This window comes from Bos indicus x Bos taurus, chromosome 7 (assembly GCF_003369695.1).
Source record: "Bos indicus x Bos taurus breed Angus x Brahman F1 hybrid chromosome 7, Bos_hybrid_MaternalHap_v2.0, whole genome shotgun sequence".
In the NCBI taxonomy this organism is placed as follows: domain Eukaryota; kingdom Metazoa; phylum Chordata; class Mammalia; order Artiodactyla; family Bovidae; genus Bos; species Bos indicus x Bos taurus.
The window spans coordinates 75,699,108-75,720,833 of record NC_040082.1 but is presented as its reverse complement, the minus strand read 5'-3'; the positions used below and the strand labels follow the sequence as shown (position 1 = coordinate 75,720,833).

General features: G+C 34.9%; 1 protein-coding gene across 1 annotated transcript in view; it reads left to right on the top strand.

Annotated features, from left to right (window-relative positions):
- Positions 1 to 21,726, top strand: part of DTWD2 (DTW domain containing 2) — a 73,174-nt gene that overhangs the window by 36,577 nt on the left and 14,871 nt on the right. Inside the window, exons 3-4 of the mRNA XM_027546939.1 lie at positions 1,674 to 1,768; positions 5,214 to 5,406. Coding sequence (XP_027402740.1) covers positions 1,674 to 1,768; positions 5,214 to 5,406 — 288 coding nt within the window. The remainder of the gene's footprint in view (positions 1 to 1,673; positions 1,769 to 5,213; positions 5,407 to 21,726) is intronic.

Genomic DNA, 21,726 nt, shown 5'->3' with positions numbered 1-21,726 from the left:
ATTTTTTATTAGGTAGATCAGTCTAACTACTCTCAGCATGTTTAAATTTACCTTTTATATATTATTTTAATTAATACTTCCTAGATTCAGAGGTTAAAGAAGTAAACACAGAATGTTCTGAGAGAGTAACTGTGTGTGTGTTTGTTGAATACCATTACTACAATACTTTTTGTTTCTGTGCAAAAATAAATAATGTAATTATAAATTTATTTTTAATTACTTTAATAAATTCATGTATAATTGTATTGTTTTATGTATTAATTTGCTAAATGATATTCCTAAAGGAAGGTGAGTAATATTTGATAATCCTTGAGGACATTGTCACTTTTTTACAGACACAAAAGTAGTCAAATTATTCACTGTGAGTATGTATATACACACAGGATTAAATAAATTGGTAAAGATAACATTGGAGTCTGTGTGCATGCCTGCTCAGTTGCTTTAGTCGTGTCTTACTCCTTTGCGATCCCATGGACTGTAGCCTGCTGGTCCATGGGATTCTCTAGGGCTCTGTCACTTATTTGATTAAGCATGACATTCCCAGTTGGGCCAGTGGAAAGAGCCAGGCAGTGACTGAGCACTATAGGCCAGAATAACCAAGATAAGCATGAGGCTAAGACAGAATAGCTAATCACCTAACTCTACTAGGCTTAAAAATGGAGTTCTTGTGACAACCAGAAAGGTGGTTTTTTTGTGTTGGAAGTTAGGACATTGAGAGAAAAAAACCACTGATTTATGGTGAACATTAACATGATAATAGTTAATGCAATTTACGGAAATTGTCACCAACTTTTTCCACATTAAAATTATATTTTATTTCTCTTTACATATTTTATTCTTTGGATGGAAGGTCATAAATGCAGCCCACACTCAAGTAGGAAGGAGAGAGGAAACATCACCTCCTGGAGTGGGGAGAGTTTATGTTTATTCCTCGGAATTCTTCTATGAGGAAGATTTGTCTCTTCTCTCCTATTTATTTAATATTTATTTATATCAGTCTGGACTCTATTTTATACTTTGGGTTATAATCCAAATACTATGTTTATTATTTTATTGCTCAAGTTGTTCCATTGGGTACTTTTAAGGTTGGCTTCTGTGTTTCTTTATTGTTCCCAAACAGTATGCCCAATTCTTTTGTTTTTTGAACACATGTTTGCTTTTGAGGCATCAATATCTAGATAATTAGCTTCAAGTTGACATACTACAAAATGTAGTAGTGAAAAAAAAAGTTTGTTTTTTCTTTAATTGAATCAAAAAGTTTAATTCAATTTAAACATGTTTACATTTTTTATAATCTTAACTATTATTTAGATTAATGTTATCTTTTTTGATCAGTAAACATGTAAACATACCCAAATAGAATAAAAATATACACTTATGTTTAGTACTGATAAGTTGGAAAAACTGTAGCTCTGTTTTATTAAATTGTGGTAACAACTTGTGAAAGTTGTATATAATGTTGTGAATCAAATGTTCATCAGAAAACTTTTAAAGTGGGGAATTTCCTGGCAGTCCAGTGGTTAGGACTCGGCACTTTCACTGCTGAGGGCCTGTGTTCAACAATTTCTGGGTAGGGAACTAAGATCTGGCATGCTGAGCAGTGTAAGAAAGAAAGTCTTAAAACTGTGTTTATCTAAGTAAAATCTGCATTTTAATTAATTTTTTAATTATAGGAAAACAAAGTGCTGCGGACAGTTCCTCTTCTGGCAGCATGTCTCCCCAAAGATAAATGTAAAATCAAGATTGGTCGTCGCTTCAGTGAGGAAAGGTAAATTAATTTTTAGGGCAATTTAATCAAATTCTTTTTTTACTTTAAAAATGATTTTCTTCAGGTTATCTATCAGACCTAGAACATAGTACATTGGAGGTGGCTAAAAAATATAATTTCTGCCTTCTCCCTCAGGGCATGTATATTTACTGTTTTTTCATTTTTGTTAAGATGGTTTGTTTCAAGATGTTAGTACTTGTATTAGATTCCGTTCCTGTTTTTCTTTCTTTTTCTTTGAATTATATATGATATCCATTTATATAAAAACATATATTCCATTTCTAGTCCATTAAGACCTTCCTAAGGTACAGTGACAAGAACTGTATTTAGTATTCTAGTTATAAGCACATCATATTTTTAAAAAAATGATAGAATGCCTTCTCTTGTGTTGAAAATGTTTTTTTGATGAGGTCCAGTATGTGTAGGAGATTGTTAGTTGCTATCTTCACAGACAATTCTACAATACTCTTGGATCTTATTTTGTTCTGTATTATAGAACCCATTAATATAGATATATATTATTTAAATTTTTCTACAAGTTGTTTCTTACCTTTGAAGCATATTTGTTGCTTTTCTGCCTATTCACAGTTTTCACAATTACTTTGATCCTATCTATGCTAAATATCTGAGGTTATTGATGTTTCTCCCGGCAATCTTGATTCTAGCTTGTGCTTCTTCCAGCCCACTGTTTCTCCTGATGTACTCTGTATAGAAGTTACATAAGCAGGGTGACAATATACAGCCTTGACGTACTCCTTTTCCTATTTGGAACCAGTCTGTTGTTCCATGTCCAGTTCTAACTGTTACTTCCTGACCTGCATACACATTTCTCAAGAGGCAGGTCAAGTGGTCTGGTATTCCCATCTCTTGAAGAATTTTCCACAGTTTATTGTGATCCACACAGTCAAAGGCTTTGGCATAGTCAATAAAGCAGAAATAGATGTTTTTCTGGAGCTCTCTTGCCTTTTTGATGATTCAGTGGTTGTTGGCAATTTGATCTCTGGTTCCTCTGCCTTTTCTAAAACCAGCTTGAACATCTGGAAGTTCACAGTTCACGTATTGCTGAAGCCTGGCTTGGAGAATTTTGAGCATTACTTTACTGGCATGTGCAGTGAGTGCAATTGTGTGGTAGTTTGAGCATTCTTTGGCATTGCCTTTCTTTGGGATTGGAATGAAAACTGACCTTTTCCAGTCCTGTGGCCATTGCTGAGTTTTCCAAATGTGCTGGCATATTGAGTGTAGCACCTTCACAGCATCATCTTTCAGGGTTTGAAATAGCTCAACTGGAATTCTATCACCTCCACTAGCTTTGTTGGTAGTGATGCTTTCTAAGGCCCACTTGACTTCATATTCCAGGATGTCTGACTCTAGGTGAGTGATCACACCATCGTGGTTATTTGGGTTGTGAAGATATTTTTGTACAGTTCTTCTGTGTATTCTTGCCACCTCTGCTTAATATCTTCTGCTTCTGTCCTTTATTGAGCCCATCTTTGCATGAAATGTTCCTTTGGTATCTCTATTCCATAACCTCAGAAATGCAGATGACACCACCCTTATGGCAGAAAGTGAAGAGGAACTAAAAAGCCTCTTGATGAAAGTGAAAGAGGAGAGTGAAAAAGTTGGCTTAAAGCCCAACATTCAGAAAACTAAGATCATGGCATCTGGTCCCATCACTTCATGGGAAATAGATGGGGAAACAGCAGAAACAATGTCAGACTTTATTTTTTTGGGCTCCAAAATCGCTGCAGATTGTGATTGCAGCCATGAAATTAAAAGATGCTTACTCCTTGGAAGTAAAGTTATGACCAACCTAGACAGCATATTAAAATGGAGAGGTATTACTTTGCCAACACAGGTCCGTCTAGTCAAGGCTATGGTTTTTCCAGTGGTCATGTGTGAATGTGAGAGTTGGACTGTGAAGAAAGCTAAGTGCCGAAGAACTGATGATGGACAGGGAGGCCTGGCGTGCTGCAATTCATGGGGTTGCAAAGAGTCGGACACGACTGAGCGACTGAACTGAACTGAACTGATACTATATATATTTTTAGATGAAAAATTTAATTTCTCTTGAAAATATGGAGATTTCTTTTTCAGTTCACCTATGAAAATGCTAAGATTAGTGCCAGCACCAAGCCTAAGGAATTTACCAAACGTTTTTCTTCCTTTATTAATTTAGCTTTGTGTTATGAAAATAACATCATATTAGAAGTTCATAAAATAACTTTTTTCCTTTTTCTAAAATTATTGTTTAGGCATTCTTTATATATATATATATTTGCAGTTTGCATTGCCTTGCCCTGCAGAAGTGAGCTTTGGTCTGGGCTTGGTGCTGCTGTTTGAATTTTGCCGTTTTTTGGGGAATGGAAGCATGATCCAGAGCTCTTCCCCCGGGAGCAACCAAATAATTTACACTGTGACACTTCTTTCACACACAGAGGCTCTTTATAATGATAGTTTCTTTATAATTCTTGGATAGATGTGGATATATAATCTGCCAACTTGGACCTTGTTTTTTTACTGCAAAAATGGTAAATATCTTGGTGGTAGAAGTGGAAACCATCTGGGTCATCCCTAACAGTTGGCTCTCTAACCCTTCCACAAATGTGCTTGGGCATGAGAAACTTGATACTCTTCTAAATAGTCGAGCTCATTTTGAGCCTATGTTATTAAGTTCAGTTTTTTTGATGGTGCCTAATATAGTGCTTATCCAGTAAATTATTATTCACTCTTGTATTTTAAACTAAAGCTGATTAAGAATATTGTTTTAATATTAGTCTAGTAATTAAATGATTGATTTAGTTTTCTGTTATGGAGTTTGTGATATTACCATGGGGGGATAAGAGGCATATTACTTTTGGTATCATTTGTAAATAGAATTTAAATGTACTATTATCAGTTTTTAGCCACTAGTATATAAGAAAAGAGTTGGGCTTTGTATATTAGCCCTGTATACTATGATTTTCTAAGTTTATTTGTTAGTCATAGAAATTGTTTTGTAGATCCCCTAGAACAGTAGCATTTTCTGTCATTTATATGTCCTCCTTTCTGTTGCTTATGGCTTTTATTTCTTTTTCTTGCCTTATTGCATTAACTGGGACTTTCAGTATGTACATCGTGTATTATGAGTGGCAAAAACCTGTATCTTTACCCTGATCCTAATCTCAAGGGACATTGTTAAAACTGATATTAACTGTATATTTTTGTAGATGCCATTTATTAGTTCAGAGATGATACCATATATTATCTTTAATTGATTCTTTAACTTGTCTCTTTCCCCCTGAAGTTTGTTTCATTGCTTGCAGACAGGCTGTCTTATTCATTATTATATCTCTTGTGCTAAAATGCTTTAACATGCATTTTTGAGAGAAGTTCAATAAGAATAATAAAGCTTCTGTCCTCCTCACAGATTAATAAATAATAAAGACTTTTTATTTTAAACTTTTAGAGATCCTGAACTTTCAACTATTTGTCGGAAGTCTGATACATTAATATTATATCCAGGGGCTGAAGCTGCTAATTTGGAAGAATTTATATTAGATTCTCCTGTTTATCCTTCCACAATAATCATCATCGATGGCACGTGGAGCCAGGCCAAGGACATTTTCTACAAGAATTCCTTGTTCCGACTGCCTAAACAGGTACACTAGTATTCTGACCTAGGGAAAATACAAATGTATAGTTCTACGTGTAGTATGTATTTTCTGAGAGAACACACGTATGTTGTTATATATGAATTTGATGGTATTTATATATAAGCATGTCTATACATAGATATGAATATGCTCTTGTGTATGTTTTACATATATGTAGAAAATTTCAGATTTGTCCTTATTTCTTAATTCCTACCATCAAATCTCACCATTATTTAGTTATTTAGATATATTAAAAGTCTCTGAAACATTTAATCAGGATAGTCTAAGGATTATTTATTTTATGTGTATTAATGTTTTTGTTAAGAAATATTATGTTTAAATATTTTGGGGATACTAAATTGCTTTTTTCTATTGGAAATGACTGAGTTTTTATGATGGGCTTTTTTGGTCATTCATGATTATAATCATAAAATCATTATAATCATATAACGAAATCAAAGTTTAGTTTGTTGATGTAATTGATGATAAATTTCCTAACTGTTGAACTGTTCTTGTGTTACTAGAATGAACACTTAAACAGTATTCTTTTGATATATTGCCAAAGTTTATATTTTAGTTAATGGCATTAAATTATAATTTACATATTTTTTGTACTTTTATTACAATATTTGAGAACTAATATAATGTTCACTTCACCAAATAGAAATTTTAGTATTTTTCTATGGCTTAGAGTAGTTTAAATAATAGTTTTGCTCCTTAAAATTTACATGGAACTCAATGGTAAAACCACCTGATCCTGGTCACTTTAAAATAACTTGAAAATACTTCTTTCAAAGTCTTTTATCAAAATTATTTAAGCTTTCTACTTCTATTTGATTTGGTTTTTAATAGCTTATCTTTTTAAGGGAACTGTTCCTTTCTCTTGGGTTAACAAATTGGTCGTCTGTACCTATATATTCTTAAGTACTTACTTGAATTTCTTCTCAATGTTTACTTTTTTTTAATCTCTGTCTCTCTCACACACTCACACTTTTTCCCATGAACAGACTCAAAAAGGGTTTCCCTATTTATTGAGCTTTCGGAAGTGTTAACCTTTAGATTATTTTAATGACTATTAAAAGTTATTCTTTCTTCATTAATTTGAGCTTTTTCCTTGATCCGTTTATTTCACGTTTTCAGATTTTTTCTTTTTGAGTTTGTAAAATTTGTGCTTACTAGTGCTATGTTTCTTTACCAAGATTAGTCAGTTTCTTCTTTAATAATAAAGGAAGACTGTAATATTTCTTCTTAGTGTAATTGTCATTGTTTTCTGTGGCTTTGGATTGATGTGCTTTTTGTATCTATAGTATTGAAATAATTTGTTATCTGTTTTGATTTCATTCTGTTCATGAACTACAAAGAGTTCTTAATTCTCAAGTGTTCTAACATTTTTTGTCAGTATTTTATTTCTTATTTTGTTGGATTATGATAACATTGCCAACAATATTTTGAATAATTTTATGATATTTATGAGGGAAAGTGCATGGAAAATTTTTATGCATGTTTTATGAGTAAAAAAAAATTTATGTTCTTTATTTACCAATGAAAGTGTTTACATCTTTATAAAGTTTGTTATTTGCAGTTTTTCTTTAAGCTTTTATTTTTGGCATACTTAGGCTATTTTATATTGAAACGGGTATATGAAAAACATGTTTGTATATTTTTAATGAAATTATTCGTATATTTTCAATAGTTTTTACATACTTTTCTATGCTCTTTTTAGGTTTATACAAGCCATGCACTTAGTGAAAAATAGCTGTGAAGCCCTGATTCTGAGATTTTTGATCTCAAATTCTTTATAGTTTTCATTCCTTTTAACTAAAATGTGGGCATGGTTTTTAGATGAAACTCAGTTAACATGTTGAGTGCTTTGAATGGGCCAGTACTATTTCCAAGTACTTTACATATATTAATCTATTTAATCTTTCCCCAGATTCCATGATGTAAATATTGTTAATTGTACTAGTTAACTTCACTCTAGATCATATAACTACTTCATAACAGAACTGTGATTTGAATCCATCTAGTTTAGAGCCACAGCTTATGGTCTTAAAGTACTGTACCACTTCTGAAATGGAAAACTTTCATCTGGAATATTTATATATTTATATATATATATATATATATATATATATGATGGCTTCTGTAGGTTTATTTAACTTCTGAAGTAGTTCCTGTGTTCACAAGGAACTTCCATGTGTTCACATGGAAGGCATAAATACTGTTAGAATGTGGCACATTTCAGGTAAAATTTTATGTTTACATTCCCTTTTTCAGGGGATCTTCCCAACTCAGGGATCAAACCTAAGTCTCTGGCATTGCAGGCAGATTCTTTACTGTTCAGCCACCAGGGAAGTGTGTGTTTGTATTACATTTAGATATTTCTTAGTATAAAGAAAAAAGTTTGATGAAAGTGTTACATTTGTGAAACATTTGTGCAAATATTTGATTTTTTTTTTTTCTTTTTTGCATGGTTATATCATGTCTGCAACTCTAAGCTTTCATTTTGTGGTAACTACATGACTACCACAGAAATGAAGTAGATAGTCACATTAAAAAAATTAAAAGCTATTTTAAAAATGAAAATAAACCAAAACTGTTTTTCTCTTTTAAATTTAGTAGCAGATAAGGAAATAGGTAAATTAATTTTCCTAGTCCTACTACGCCATACTTTTCTATCATCTTTTTCTCTTCTTGTTTTTCCAAACTAGAAGCAAATGTAGGTAGATTATATATTAAACCTTTAAATGGGTATCTCACAGCCAGAACATAGGAGAAAATGGCTAAAAGAAACATCAGATAGGTTTAACATGGGGGAAAATATCACCATAAACTAAAGTGAAAAGGCAAATGGCTCTTGAGTATGAATCAGCAAAAGGCTTCATAAACTTGGAGTTCTTAGAAATTAATAAGGTAAAGGCAGAAATCTCAAAAATGGGTCATCAATATAAAACCAAAGTTCACAAAATAGAATGTAATTTTAATGCCATCATCACTTACTCTAATAATCATATGATAGACAAGATACAAAGTTGTGAACTTTGATGCTGAAATAACTTCAAACTTAAAGAAAAATTTCAAAAATAGTACAAAGTTCCCTCAAGTACCCTCAGCTGTTAACTTTATGCCATATATCACTCTGTCTCTATATAATTATGTTTTTCTAAACCTTTTGAGAGTAAGGAATAGATATTCCAGTTTTACTTTTTGGAATTGAAATTTTGCTAGCTCTAGACCAGAAAGATGATTTTTTCCTAAATGTTTTTGCTGGAAATAAAAATAATAATTTAAAACATGACATAATTTATAAAAACTCATTTTATATATCTTGAGAAGTTTCATCTTAATGTATTTTAGAAATATGAATCACTGTAAAAACAATAGTATGCATTGCTTTTTAGCGTATCATAGTATTCAGCCCCAATATATGAGCATGACTTAGAAAAGATACATTTCTAGACGTTGTTGCAAAAAAATCCAATGAAATTGTATATTTACTCTTTTTAAAACATATAAATATATTTTGTACATAAATTATATATGGTATATATACAGTATATAAGTATATACTTTGTATATGTTCAGTTCAGTCACTCAGTTGTGTCCGACTCTTTGCAACCCCATGAACAGCAGCATGCCAGGCCTCCCTGTCCATCACCAACTCCCGGAGTCCACCCAAACCCATGTCCATTGTGTCGGTGATGCCATCCAGCCATCGCATCCTCTGTCGTCCTTTTCTCCTCCTGCCCTCAATCTTTCCCAGCATCAGGGTCTTTTCAAATGAGTCAGCTCTTTGCATCAGGTGGCCAAAGTATTGGAGTTTCACCTTCAACATCAGTCCTTCCAGTGAACACCCAGGACTGATCTCCTTTAGGATAGACTGGTTGGATGTCCTTGCAGTCCAAGGGACTCTCAAGAGTCTTCTCCAACACCACCATTCAAAAGCATCAATTCTTCTGCGCTCAGCTTTCTTTCTAGTCCAACTCTCACATCCATACATGACCACTGGAAAAACCATAGCCTTGACTTAGACAGACCTTTGTTGACAAAGTGATGTCTTTGCTTTTTAATATGCTGTCTAGATTGGTCATAACTTTCCTTCCAAGGAGTATGTGTCTTTTAATTTCATGGCTGTAATCACCATCTGCAGTGATTTTGGAGCCCAGAAAAATAAAGTCAGCCACTGTTTCCACTGTTTCCCTATCTGTTTGCCATGAAGTGATGTATGTATATAGACATAAATATATACAAACAGAAATAGGTGAGATGAATTGAAAAGTGGATTGATTTTTAAATGTTACTATACACATATCCTCAGACACATATATAGTTATAAAGTGATATTGGTAATTATAATGATTATATAGTAAGGTCTGAACTGTCTTCTGTAACATTAAAAAATTCACTTGTTTTTAGTATTTCTCCCATTTCTTAAAAACATTTCCTGTATATGTGATGATTTTTACTTAATTATTAACTTTATTCCTCTGCTTTTCTGAAAGAAAATTTATTTTATTATATAGTGGACTTTCCTAGGGGCCTTGCTTTAATATATGATACAAGTAAATTGTATGTAACATGTCTTTCTCATGGATGACAGAAATCCAACTCAAGCTAAACAAAAGAAAGTATGTAAGTCATGTTACTGGGAAACTCCGAATAGATGGGAATGGGTTCTGACTTAGCTGAATCTGGTGCTGAAGCATCTTTTGAGAGTTTGCTTCCCTTTGTGTTCTGATTTTTCTCTTGTTATGAATGAGCTTCCTCCCTGCCACTGGAAGATGTGTGTGGGAAGTGGTCTCCCCTGGTTTTATTTATTATAATAGAAAGATAAATTATCTTTCCCAGAGTAGAATCCTGAGTTGTTCTTTCATTGGAGTTGTGGATGGTGGTACCATTATTGACAGAAGTACCACAGGAATTAGGAATAAATTCCTTAGGGAACTTGGGGTGTTGCTATCAGCAGGATGATTTAAAATCATGAATGGGCAGAACAAAAGCCCTTAAGATAACTACAGTCTACTATACAGCAGTTGTTTACTTGTAAAAGCATGCTTATTTATACATTTCTTGGTTCATTCAAAGCTACTGCTCTATATAAATAGTTTAATAATTCTTTCTTACAGTCTAGTTCACCAAGTGAAAAGTAAAAATGAAAAAGGAAAACATATATCATCTCTTGTCAGTAAGAGATGTAGTTTAAAATAATCTCTGAATAATGTAGTTAAAGTTAATTAGGTTTTATTTCTAAATGTAATTTATTTGTCATTTCTTTTACCACCACCTCAGTATACATACACCTACATACCTGCTTTTTGCATCAGTTTGTCTTAGCTATTCGGAGAAGGCAATGGCACCCCACTCCAGCACTCTTGCCTGGAAAATCCCATGGAGGGAGGAGCCTGGTAGGCTGCAGTCCATGGGGTTGCTAAGAGTCGGACACGACTGGGCGACTTCACTTTCCCTTTTCACTTTCATGCATTGGAGAAGGAAATGGCAACCCACTCCAGTGTTCTTGCCTGGAGAATCCCAGGGACGGGGGAGCCTGGTGGGCTGCTGTCTATGGGGTCGCACAGAGTCGGACACAACTGAAGCAACTTAGCAGCAGCAGCAGCAGATATAGGAAGATGTGATAAGAGGGAATATTCTCCTGGACCATAACTAGAGGGCAGGTGTCCAGAGATCTTTGACTGTTAAGGCCTAGTCCAGTAATAGCACATTGAGTGACCTATCAGCAAAATCTTCTCCAGACCTAGGAATGAGCTTTCTTAGCATCATGGGACAAAATGGTCATGAAAAGCCTCCCAAACTATGGTAGGGTTTATGACCTTGAGGGGCATCCTCTCAGTGACAAATTGGTGCTTGCCAAGGGCATTTGCTGTCTCTCTCTGTGGGGACTGAATCCTGTTTTACTGCAGCTGTTGACCTTCAATGCGCCCTGAGGGGAGTTCAGGGTGGATAACAGGAATGGCAGGAAAACTGGTGAGACAGGTCTTTAGATAGTTAGATATTTTCAGGAACTGATTTTATGAGCCCAATCCTTGCATCTCTTCATATCTAGAAAAGCACTAGATCCCTACATGGTGACATCAGCTCCTTGTGACTAGCAGAAAATCTTCTGTAAGATAAATGTCACATGACTGAAGCGACTTAGCAGCAGCAGCAGCAGTCTTAGCTATTATTCTTAGTTTAGTTGATCTGCTTAGTTTCTGTAGTAGTATACATTTTTTGCTTTAAATACAAGAAAGAAAAAAATGACAAAAAGAAAACAGAAATAAGAATTAACATCCAAAGTATTGGTCTTTTCCCAAATACACAGGTGGACTTCATACTTGCCTAATAGTGGAATGAAAGAATTGTAAATCAGACACTAACTTGCTGTGGTCAGTTGTGTCTGATTCTTTTGTGACCCCGGGGACTGTAGCGTGCCAGGTTCCTCTGCCTTGGGATTTTACAGACAAGAATACTGTAGTAGGTCGCTATTTCCTCCTTCAGGGGCTCTTCCCGACCCAGAGATTGATCCTGTGTCTCCTGCATCTACTGTGTTTGCAGGCAGATTCTTTACCACTGAGCCACCTGGGGAGCCCAATGCAGACATTAACTTGGCCTCCCTTTAATCTGAATTTCTAATATATCCAGGCCATTTGGCAATGAATGAATATCTCTCCCCTCAGAAGAATTTTACACAGGAGACTCTTGACATTTGCTAGGAATAAATCTAAGGTGAACATGGAAATGTTTGTAGAGGCTTCTGGCTTTCTTCATAAACTTATTTTCAGGGAGTGTTTGCATATTCTTGCTTTATTGCCTTTAAAACTTTCACTAAAGCTTGATTTCTCACTTGATAGTCAGAGCACTGTTGGGAGCACTCACTGGCTAAGACATTTTCGTAAAAACTTTGTCTTGTGTATATATAGAGCTATTGCTGCTGCTGCTACTGCTAAGTCGCTTCAGTCATGTCCGACTCTTAGCGACCCCATGGACTGCAGCCTACCAGCCTCCTCCGTCCATGGGATTTTCCAGGCAAGAGTAATGGAGTGAGGTGCCATTGCCTTCTCCGATGTTACATCTAATTTGTTGCCTAATTAAAATTCATTGTTATCCTTAAAATGTTTTTTATTGAGGTGTAATTGACATGTTTGTTATATTAGTTTCAGGTGTATGGCATAATGATTCAATATTTGTATATATTGCAAAGAGCTGTCCACAGTAAGTCAAGTTAATATCTATTCCTCTACACAGGTACAGAATTTTTTTCTTGTGATTAGAATTCTTAAGATCTACTCTCTTAGCAACTTTATTTTATTTATTTTTACTTTACAATATTGTACTGGTTTTGCCATACATTCACATGAATCCACCATGGGTGAACATGTTCCCCCACATGGGGGAACATCCTGAACCCCCCTCCCACCTCCTTCCCCATCTCATCCCTCTGGATCATCCCAGTACACCATCCCCAAGCATCCTGTATCCTGCATTTAACCTGACTGCCCATTCGTTTCACATATGATAATATATATGTTTCTATGCCATTCTGCCAAATCATCCCACCCTCACCCTCTCCCACAGAGTCCAAAAGACTGACTGTTCTATACATCTGTGTCTCTTTTGCTATCTCGCATACAGGGTTATTGTTACTATCTAAATTCCATATATATGCGTTAGTATACTGTATTGGTGTTTTCCTTCTGGCTTACTTCATTCTGTATAACAGGCTCCAGTTTCATCCACCTCATTAGAACTGATTCAAATTGTATTCTTTTTAATGGCTGAGTAATATTCCATTGTGTATATGTACCACAGCTTTCTTATCCGTTCATCTGCTGATGGACATCTAGGTTGCTTCCATGTCCTGGCTATTATAAGCAGTGCTTCGATGAACATTGGGGTACACGTGTCTCTTTCAATTCTGGTTTCCTCAGTGTGTATGCCCAGCAGTGGCATTGCTGGGTCGTATGGCAGTTCTATTTCCAGTTTTTTAAGGAATCTCCACACTGTTCTCCATAGTGGCTGTACTAGTTTACATTCCCACCAACAGTGTAAGAGGGTTCCCTTCTCTCCACACCCTCTCCAGCATTTATTGCTTGTAGACTTTTGGATCGCAGCCATTCTGACTGGTGTGAACTGGTACCTCATAGTGGTTTTGATTTGCATTTCTCTGATAATGAGTGATGTTGAGCATCTTTTCATGTGTTTGTTAGCCATCTGCATGTCTTCTTTGGAGAAATGTCTGTTTAGTTCTTTGGTCCACTTTTTAATTTGGTTGTTTGTTTTTCTGAAATTGAGCTGCATGAGCTGCTTGTATATTTTTGAGATTAATTCTTTGTCCGTTGCTTCGTTTGCTGTTATTTTCTCCCATTCTGAAGGCCAGCTTTTCATCTTGCTTATAGTTTCCTTTGTTGTGCAGAAGCTTTTAATTCTAATTAGGTCCCATTTGTTTATTTTTGCTTTTATTTCCATTGTTCTGGGAGGTGGGTCATAGAGGACCCTTCTGTGATTTATGTCAGAGAGTATTTTGCCTATGTTTTCCTCTAGGAGTTTTATAGTTTCTGATCTTACATTTAGATCTTTAATCCATTTTGAGTTTATTTTTGTGTATGGTGTTAGAAAGTGTTCTAGTTTCATTCTTCTGCAAGTGGTTGACCAGTTTTCCCAGCACCACTTGTTAAAGAGATTTTTTTCTCCATTGTATATTCTTGCTTCTTTTGTCAAAGATGAGGTGTCCATGGGTGTGTGGATTTATCTCTGGGCTTTCTATTTTGTTCCTTTGATCTATATTTCTGTCTTTGTGCCAGTACCATACTGTCTTGATGACTGTAGCTTTGTAGTATAGTCTGAAGTCAGGCAGGTTGATTCCTCCAGTTCCATTCTTCTTTCTTAATATTGCTTTGGCTATTTGAGGTTTTTTGTATTTCCATACAAATTGCGGATAATAATAATATACTATATACATTTTAAAAAACACTTTCTTCCTATGCCTTCATTTGGCATATGAATTAAGGAAGGTAATTCATGTAATTAAGGCTAAAAACTTGTGAAATTGGGATTTTGCATTTTATGACTTGCTGTAATTTATATCCTAAGGATTACATTCTACGTAAAAAGTGAGGTCCACCAGTTTTCAAAGACACATAGAAATTTAAAATAATTAATTCAAAATCTAACAACTTTAGAGTTTATAAAATATGAATTACTGAAGAGTAGATACAAGGCTGTCTTCTTAGAAATTTATAGTACCTTGTTTAATGGAATATGTGGCACAGGCCCCATGGCATATATCATCCCAGACTCTTGACATCAGACTGCCTGGCTTTATACTTGGCTCCACAACTTACTTACCATTTGACATGACAGGTTACCTCTGCTCTTAGAGTCTTCATTTGGAAAATAGAAATAATAATATCATTTACATAATATATTGTTGTGACATTCAAATGAGATAACACACACAAAGCATTTAGCATAGCTCCTGGCTTATAGTGTGTACCTACTAAGTATTATTTACTGATAATACGTATAATGTCATTGGATAACTAGGGCTTGCCCAAATAATTTACTTTTTTCATAGTTAATAACTTTGCTTCAGATTACCAGATAGTAATAAAATGTAGAATATATTTCTGAAGCTAGAGGATCTTGAGTTTCAATAGACAACTGAGTTAAGTTCTTAATTCTTTCTGGAAAAATTGTATTTTTTAAGGGATACATTTTAGTCTTAGCAATGATTTAATCACTTTCTTGCATCACAGTAATTAAATAATTGTTAAAAAGAATATAATTATAATTCATGTTTAGGACTTTAATTTTTTACAAAAGTAATATATTCACATGGCTGAAAGTTTAAAAGATATGAAAGAGTTTAGAGTAAAAAGTCTTCCTCCTGCCTCTCTACCCCATATACCCTTTTACCATTCTCAGAGGTAACCAATATATCAAGTTCTTGTGTATTTTTCCAGATTATTTTATTTATATACAACTAAATCCCCCCTTTCCTCAATATGTGGTAGATACCTGCTGCTCTGATCCTTGCTTTTTTCATTTAACAAGTTATTTTAGGACTTACTTGTATCTATAGGTAAATAGCTTCTGTATTTATTTTAACTGCCTCACTTCTTAGGTATGGATGTATGTAATTTATTAACAATGTTAAATTATGCTTTCTTTGTCATTTGTTTTTCCTATTCATTTTTTTCCTTAATTTTCTGGCAATAGCTTTGCATGGGTGCTGTGCTAGTTTCTGTTCTTTCCTTTTTTTGCTTACTCATTTTTATTTGAGGCCTGTTAATGCAGGGAGGTAACTGTCAGAAAAGGGCCATAGCCCTGGGAGGAATTTTCTTTATTATCTTAGGTGTGCTCAAGATTTCAGCCAAAGCACTATCTATAAAAGAACAGATGATTGTCTTGTACTTTCCTCAGAATAAAAGCTTCTGCTTTTCAAAAGTCACTGTTAAGAGAATGAAAAGAAAAACCACAGACTGAGAGAAAATATTTGCAAAGAATAGGTTGGAAAAAAGAGCTGTATTCATAATATGTAAAGAACTTTTAGTATTCAGTAATAAGAGAACAAACATCTCAGTTAAAGAATGGATTGGCTTAAGTTTTAAATACTTCTACCAGAAGAAAGTGGAAGTGAAAGTCCCTCAGTCCTGTTTGACTTTTTATGACCCCATGGACTATAGTTCCCCAGGCTCCTCTGTCTGTGGAATTCACCACAGCAGAATACTGGAGGGATAGCCATTCTGGGAGCTATGAGGGAAGCCTTCCTCAGTGATCAATGCAAAGAAATAGAGGAAAACAATAAAATGGGAAAGAGTAGAGATCTCTTCAAGAAAACTAGAGATACCAAGGAAACATTTCATGCAAAGATGGGTGCAATAAAAGACAGATGGTATGGACCTAACAGAAGCAGAAGATATTAAGAAGAGGTGGCAACAAAGATAGAAATATAGATCACTGGAACAAAATAGAAAGCCCAGAGATAAATCCACACACCCATGGACACCTCATCTTTGACAAAAGAAGCAAGAATATACAATGGAGAAAAGACAATATCTTTAACAAATGGTGCTGGGAAAACTGGTCAACCACTTGCAGAAGAATGAAACTAGAACACTTTCTAACACCATACACAAAAATAAACTCAAAATGGATTAAAGATCTAAATGTAAGACCAGAAACTATAAAACTCCTAGAGGAAAACATAGGCAAAACACTCTCTGACATAAATCACAGCAGGGTCCTCTATGACCCATGTCCCAGAATAATGGAAATAAAAGCAAAAATAAACAAACGGGACCTAATTAGAATTAAAAGCTTCTGCACACCAAAGGAAACTATAAGCAAGATGAAAAGCTGGCCTTCAGAATGGGAGAAAATAATAGCAAACGAAGCAACGGACAAAGAATTAATCTCAAAAATATACAAGCAGCTCATGCAGCTCAATTCCAGAAAAACAAACAACCAAATTAAAAAGTGGACCAAAGAACTAAACAGACATTTCTCCAAAGAAGACGTACAGGTGGCTAACAAACACATGAAAAGATGGTCAATATCACTCATCAGATCAGATCAGATCAGATCAGTCACTCAGTTGTGTCCGACTCTTTGCGACCCCATGAATCGCAGCACGCCAGGCCTCCCTGTCCATCACCAACTCCTGGAGTTCACCCAGACTCACGTCCATCGAGTCAGTGATGCCATCCAGCCATCACATCCTCTGTCGTCCCCTTCTCCTCCTGCCCCCAATCCCTCCCAGTATCAGAGTCTTTTCTAATGAGTCAACTCTTTGCGTGAGGTGGCCAAAGTACTGGAGTTTCAGCTTTAGCATTATTCCCTCCAAAGAAATCCCAGGGCTGATCTCCTTCAGAATGGACTGGTTGGATCTCCTTGCAGTCCAAGGGACTCTCAAGAGTCTTCTCCAACACCACAGTTCAAAAGCATCAATTCTTCGGCGCTCAGGCTTCTTCACAGTCCAACTCTCACATCCATACATGACCACAGGAAAAACCATAGCCTTGACTAGACGAACCTTTGTTGGCAAAGTAATGTCTCTGCTTTTGAATATGCTATCTAGGTTGGTCATAACTTTCCTTCCAAGGAGTAACTGCACTCATTATCAGAGAAATGCAAATCAAAACCACAATGAGGTACCATTTCACACCAGTCAGAATGGCTGTGATCCAAAAGTCTACAAGCAATAAATGCTGGAGAGGGTGTAGAGAAAAGGGAACCCTCTTACACTGTTGGTGGGAATGTAAACTAGTATAGCCACTATGGAGAACAGTGTGAGATTCCTTAAAAAACAAAATAGAACTGCCATATGACCCAGCAATCCCACCGCTGGGGATACGCACCAAGGAAACCAGAATTGAAAGAGACACGTGTGCTCCAATGTTCACTGAAGCACTGTTTACAATAGCTAGGATATGGAAGCAACCTGGATGTCCATCAGCAGATGAATGGATAAGAAAGCTGTGGTACATATACACAATGGAATATTATTCAGCTATTCAAAAGAACACATTTGAATAAGTTCTAATAAGGTGGATGAAACTGGAGCCTGTTATACAGAGTGAAGTAAGTCAGAAAGAAAAATACCAATACTGGGTATTAATACATATATATGACATTTAGAAAGATGGTAACAACAGCTCTATATGCAAGACAGCAAAAGAGACACAGTTATAAAGAACAGACTTTTGGACTTTGTGGGAGAAAGCGAGGGTGGGATGATTTAAGTGAATAGCATTGAAACATGTATATTGCCATATATGAAATAGATGACCAGTCTAAGTTCTATGCATGAAACAGGGCACTCAAAGCCAGTGCACTGGGACAATCCAGAGGGATGGGACAGGGGGAGGTGGGAGGGGGGTTCAGGGTCGGGGGGGACACATGTACACCCATGGCTGATTCATGTGAATGTATGGTGAGAACCACCACAATATTGTAAAGTAATTAGCCTCTAATTAAAATAAATAAATTAAAAATATTTTTTTTTAAAGAATAATACTTCGTAGGTCCACATTGTTGTAAGTAGCAGAATTCTTTTTTATGGCTGAGTAATATTATATTTGTGTGTGTGTGTGTGTGTGTGTGTGTGTGTGTATCCATCTATCTATCTGGCTATAGCATCTTTATCCATTCATATGTTGTTGGATACTGGTTACTTAGGTTGTTTACATATCTTTGCTATTGTGAATAATGCTGCTGTGAATATTGAGGTGCAGTGCATGTATCTTTTCAAATTAGTATTTTTATCTTCTTTGAATATATATACTCAGGAGTGTAATTGCTGGATCGTATGATAGTTCTGTTTTTTAGTTTATTGAGGATTTTCCATACTGTTTTGCACAGTGACGGCACCAATTTACATTCTCACTGACAGTGCACAAGTGTTTCCTTTTCTTCCCATCCTGGCCAACATTTGTTATTTGTAGACTTTTTAATGATAGCCATCCTGACAAGTGTGAGGTGAAATGTCATTGTGGTTTTTATTTTCATTTCTCTAATAATTAGCAGTGTTGAACATCTTTTCATGTACCTGTTAGCCATCTGTATGTCTTGTTTAGAAAACCATCCATTCAGTGCTTCTACCCACTTTTTGACTGGGTTATCTTTTGATAATTAATTCTTTGTCAGTAACTTGTTCTTCTCTGTTATTCAATGAAGTTCTCTTCTGGTTCTTTCTTTTGCTTCTAAGACTGCTTTTTCTCTGCCTCTTCAATACCTTTTCTTCTTCCATCTTGTAAAAGTTGACATTCTGCTAATAAGTTTTATCTTATCCTACACTGTTGATCAAACTACTCATCTGGCTTTATTGCAGTAAAGCTGAGTTGCTTCACACTTATTAACTTGTGAAGAAAGCATTGTGAATCATCACTAGCACTACCCTTGTTAACATCAGTAGCGTCAGTACCACCCTCATAACATCTTTGTCTCTAATCAAGTACTTACTATATGGCAGGCATTGCTGAACACTTCACATGTTTTAGTGCCATAAAGCACAATTATTCTGTAAGATTGTTAAGTTTTAGACTCTCAGAGTTTAAATCTAGTTTGAGGTCATACTATTATGTAGAGTTAAATTATATAAGTCTAATTTCCTGTCTTAAGCTTTTAGTGTGGTATTTTTCTACCTCTCCATTCATGCACATTATTTTAATTCAAGGTTATAGAAAAGTGTTTTTAATAAAATGAAAAAGTGTACAGTTTAACTCAGTAAATTTTAAAATAAAAGTTTTATGTGACAGGTTGAACTTACGAGGTAATTGCATAATATGTGCTTTATTTCACACCTAGGCTAATTTATGATTCATTTTCCAGTAGCTGTTTATGAAGCCATGACAGCTTTGTTAAATGAAATTTATCTTTGGTTAAAAAAATGTTTCACTCGCAAGACATTATAAAATTGGTTATTACTTAGGTGAGACTAGGAAATCAATTTCTAATATCCTAAATCAGTTTCTGTTCTGTTTCCTAATAAATGATATAAATTGATGTAAGCACAGTATGAATAAATGAATATGTTTAGGTTGGACAATTTCCTTTTTAGGAGATATTCCAAAAGTTAGTTTCTATAGCATTGCTCAACGAAGAGACTTGTCTCCATTAGGTATTGCTGGAAAAAATAGGTATTTGGGCAGCAGAAAGTAATGCTAAAGCTTGTAATCTGTAGTGACATTCTTCTGGCCTGTTTAATGATATAATATTTTGTTAATTTACTGTAGTCTTCTAAAGAGTTATTGTAACCAATCATTTCTTTTTATAGTTCTTAAAAGTTTATTTTTAATTGGTGGCTAATTCTTTACAATGTTGTGTTGGTTTCTGCTGTACAACAGCATGAATCAGTCATAACTATACGCATATCCCCTCCCTCTCGTCTCTTCCTCTCGCTGCCCATCTGTCCCCTCTAGGCTGTCACAGAGCGCCAGGCTGGGCTCCCTGTGCTCCACAGCAGCTTCCCACCAGCTGTCTGTTGGACACATGGTAGTGTATACATGTCAGTGCTGCTTTCTCAGTTTGTCCCACCCTCTCCTTCCCTCATGTCCACAAGTCCATTCTCTGTGTCTGCATCTCTATTCTTGCCTGCAGATAAGTTCATCAGTACTGTTTTTCTAGATTCAATATATATGCATTAATATACAAAATTTGTTTTTCTCTTTCTGACTTATTTCACTCTGTATGACAGGCTCTAGGTTCATCTACCTCAGTTCAGCTGATTCACATTTGTTCCTTTTTATAGCTAAGTAATGTTCCATTGTATATGTGTACAACAGCTTCCTTATCCGTTTATCCGTCAATGGGCATCTAGGTTGCTTTCATATGCTAGACTGTAACCATCAATTTTAATTCAAGGTTGTAGAAAAGTGTTTTTGTGCCTCTATTAATTCTTTTTTTTTTTTTAAGAGGAGGCTTTGAAACTCAGATAAAACATTTTTATTTAAGATAAATTATATTTCAGTATTATTTTAAAGTTTACATTAATTCTGTCAATCTAATGTTTTAAAAGAATAATTGTATCTTAGAATAAGGAGATGGACTATATGACTTATAACAATAACTTCCTATTCTGTGATCTCATGAATCTATGTTTTTATTTTCTTTCTCTAGATGTTTCTGTACCCATAGTTCTCAGTGACTTCAGATATGCATTACTTGGAGTTATATAAAAAACAATGGTAGATTAAATATTTGTATTATTAGGAAAAAGCACTAGTCAAGATATGTCTAAGTGACTAAATATATATATATATTATATTTATATAAAAATATACTATAAATAAATATATAATATAAATGAAATATATAAATGACATATATATGACTAAATATGTCACTGAACAAAATTTTAAATTTGTATCATTATTTGGATTTGCTTTAATTTGAAATTTTTAAGTGCTTAATTTTTAGACTTCTGAATTGTATGTTTGCATTTTAACATCAAAGTTTTTGTATGTTGAAGAAGCGTGGTGTAACTTTATTATCACTTTAATATATAAGAAAGCACTAAATTTAAAAACCGATGTGTTCTACAAGTTTTTTAGTAATTTTGGAATTGTGCTTTACCATGGAAACTTAAGAAGTGAATTTTCTCTGGTCAACTCAGAAAAAAAAATTAAACAATAATGTGTTTTAGAAGTAGCATTATCATTTTATCTATAACTAATGCTCCCTTTCGGAGAAGGCAGTGGCACCCCACTCCAGTACCCTTGCCTGGAAAATCCCATGGGCGGCAGAGCCTGGTAGGCTGCAGTCCATAGGGTCGCTAAGAGTTGGACACGGCTGAGCGACTTCACTTTCACTTTTTACTTTCATGTATTG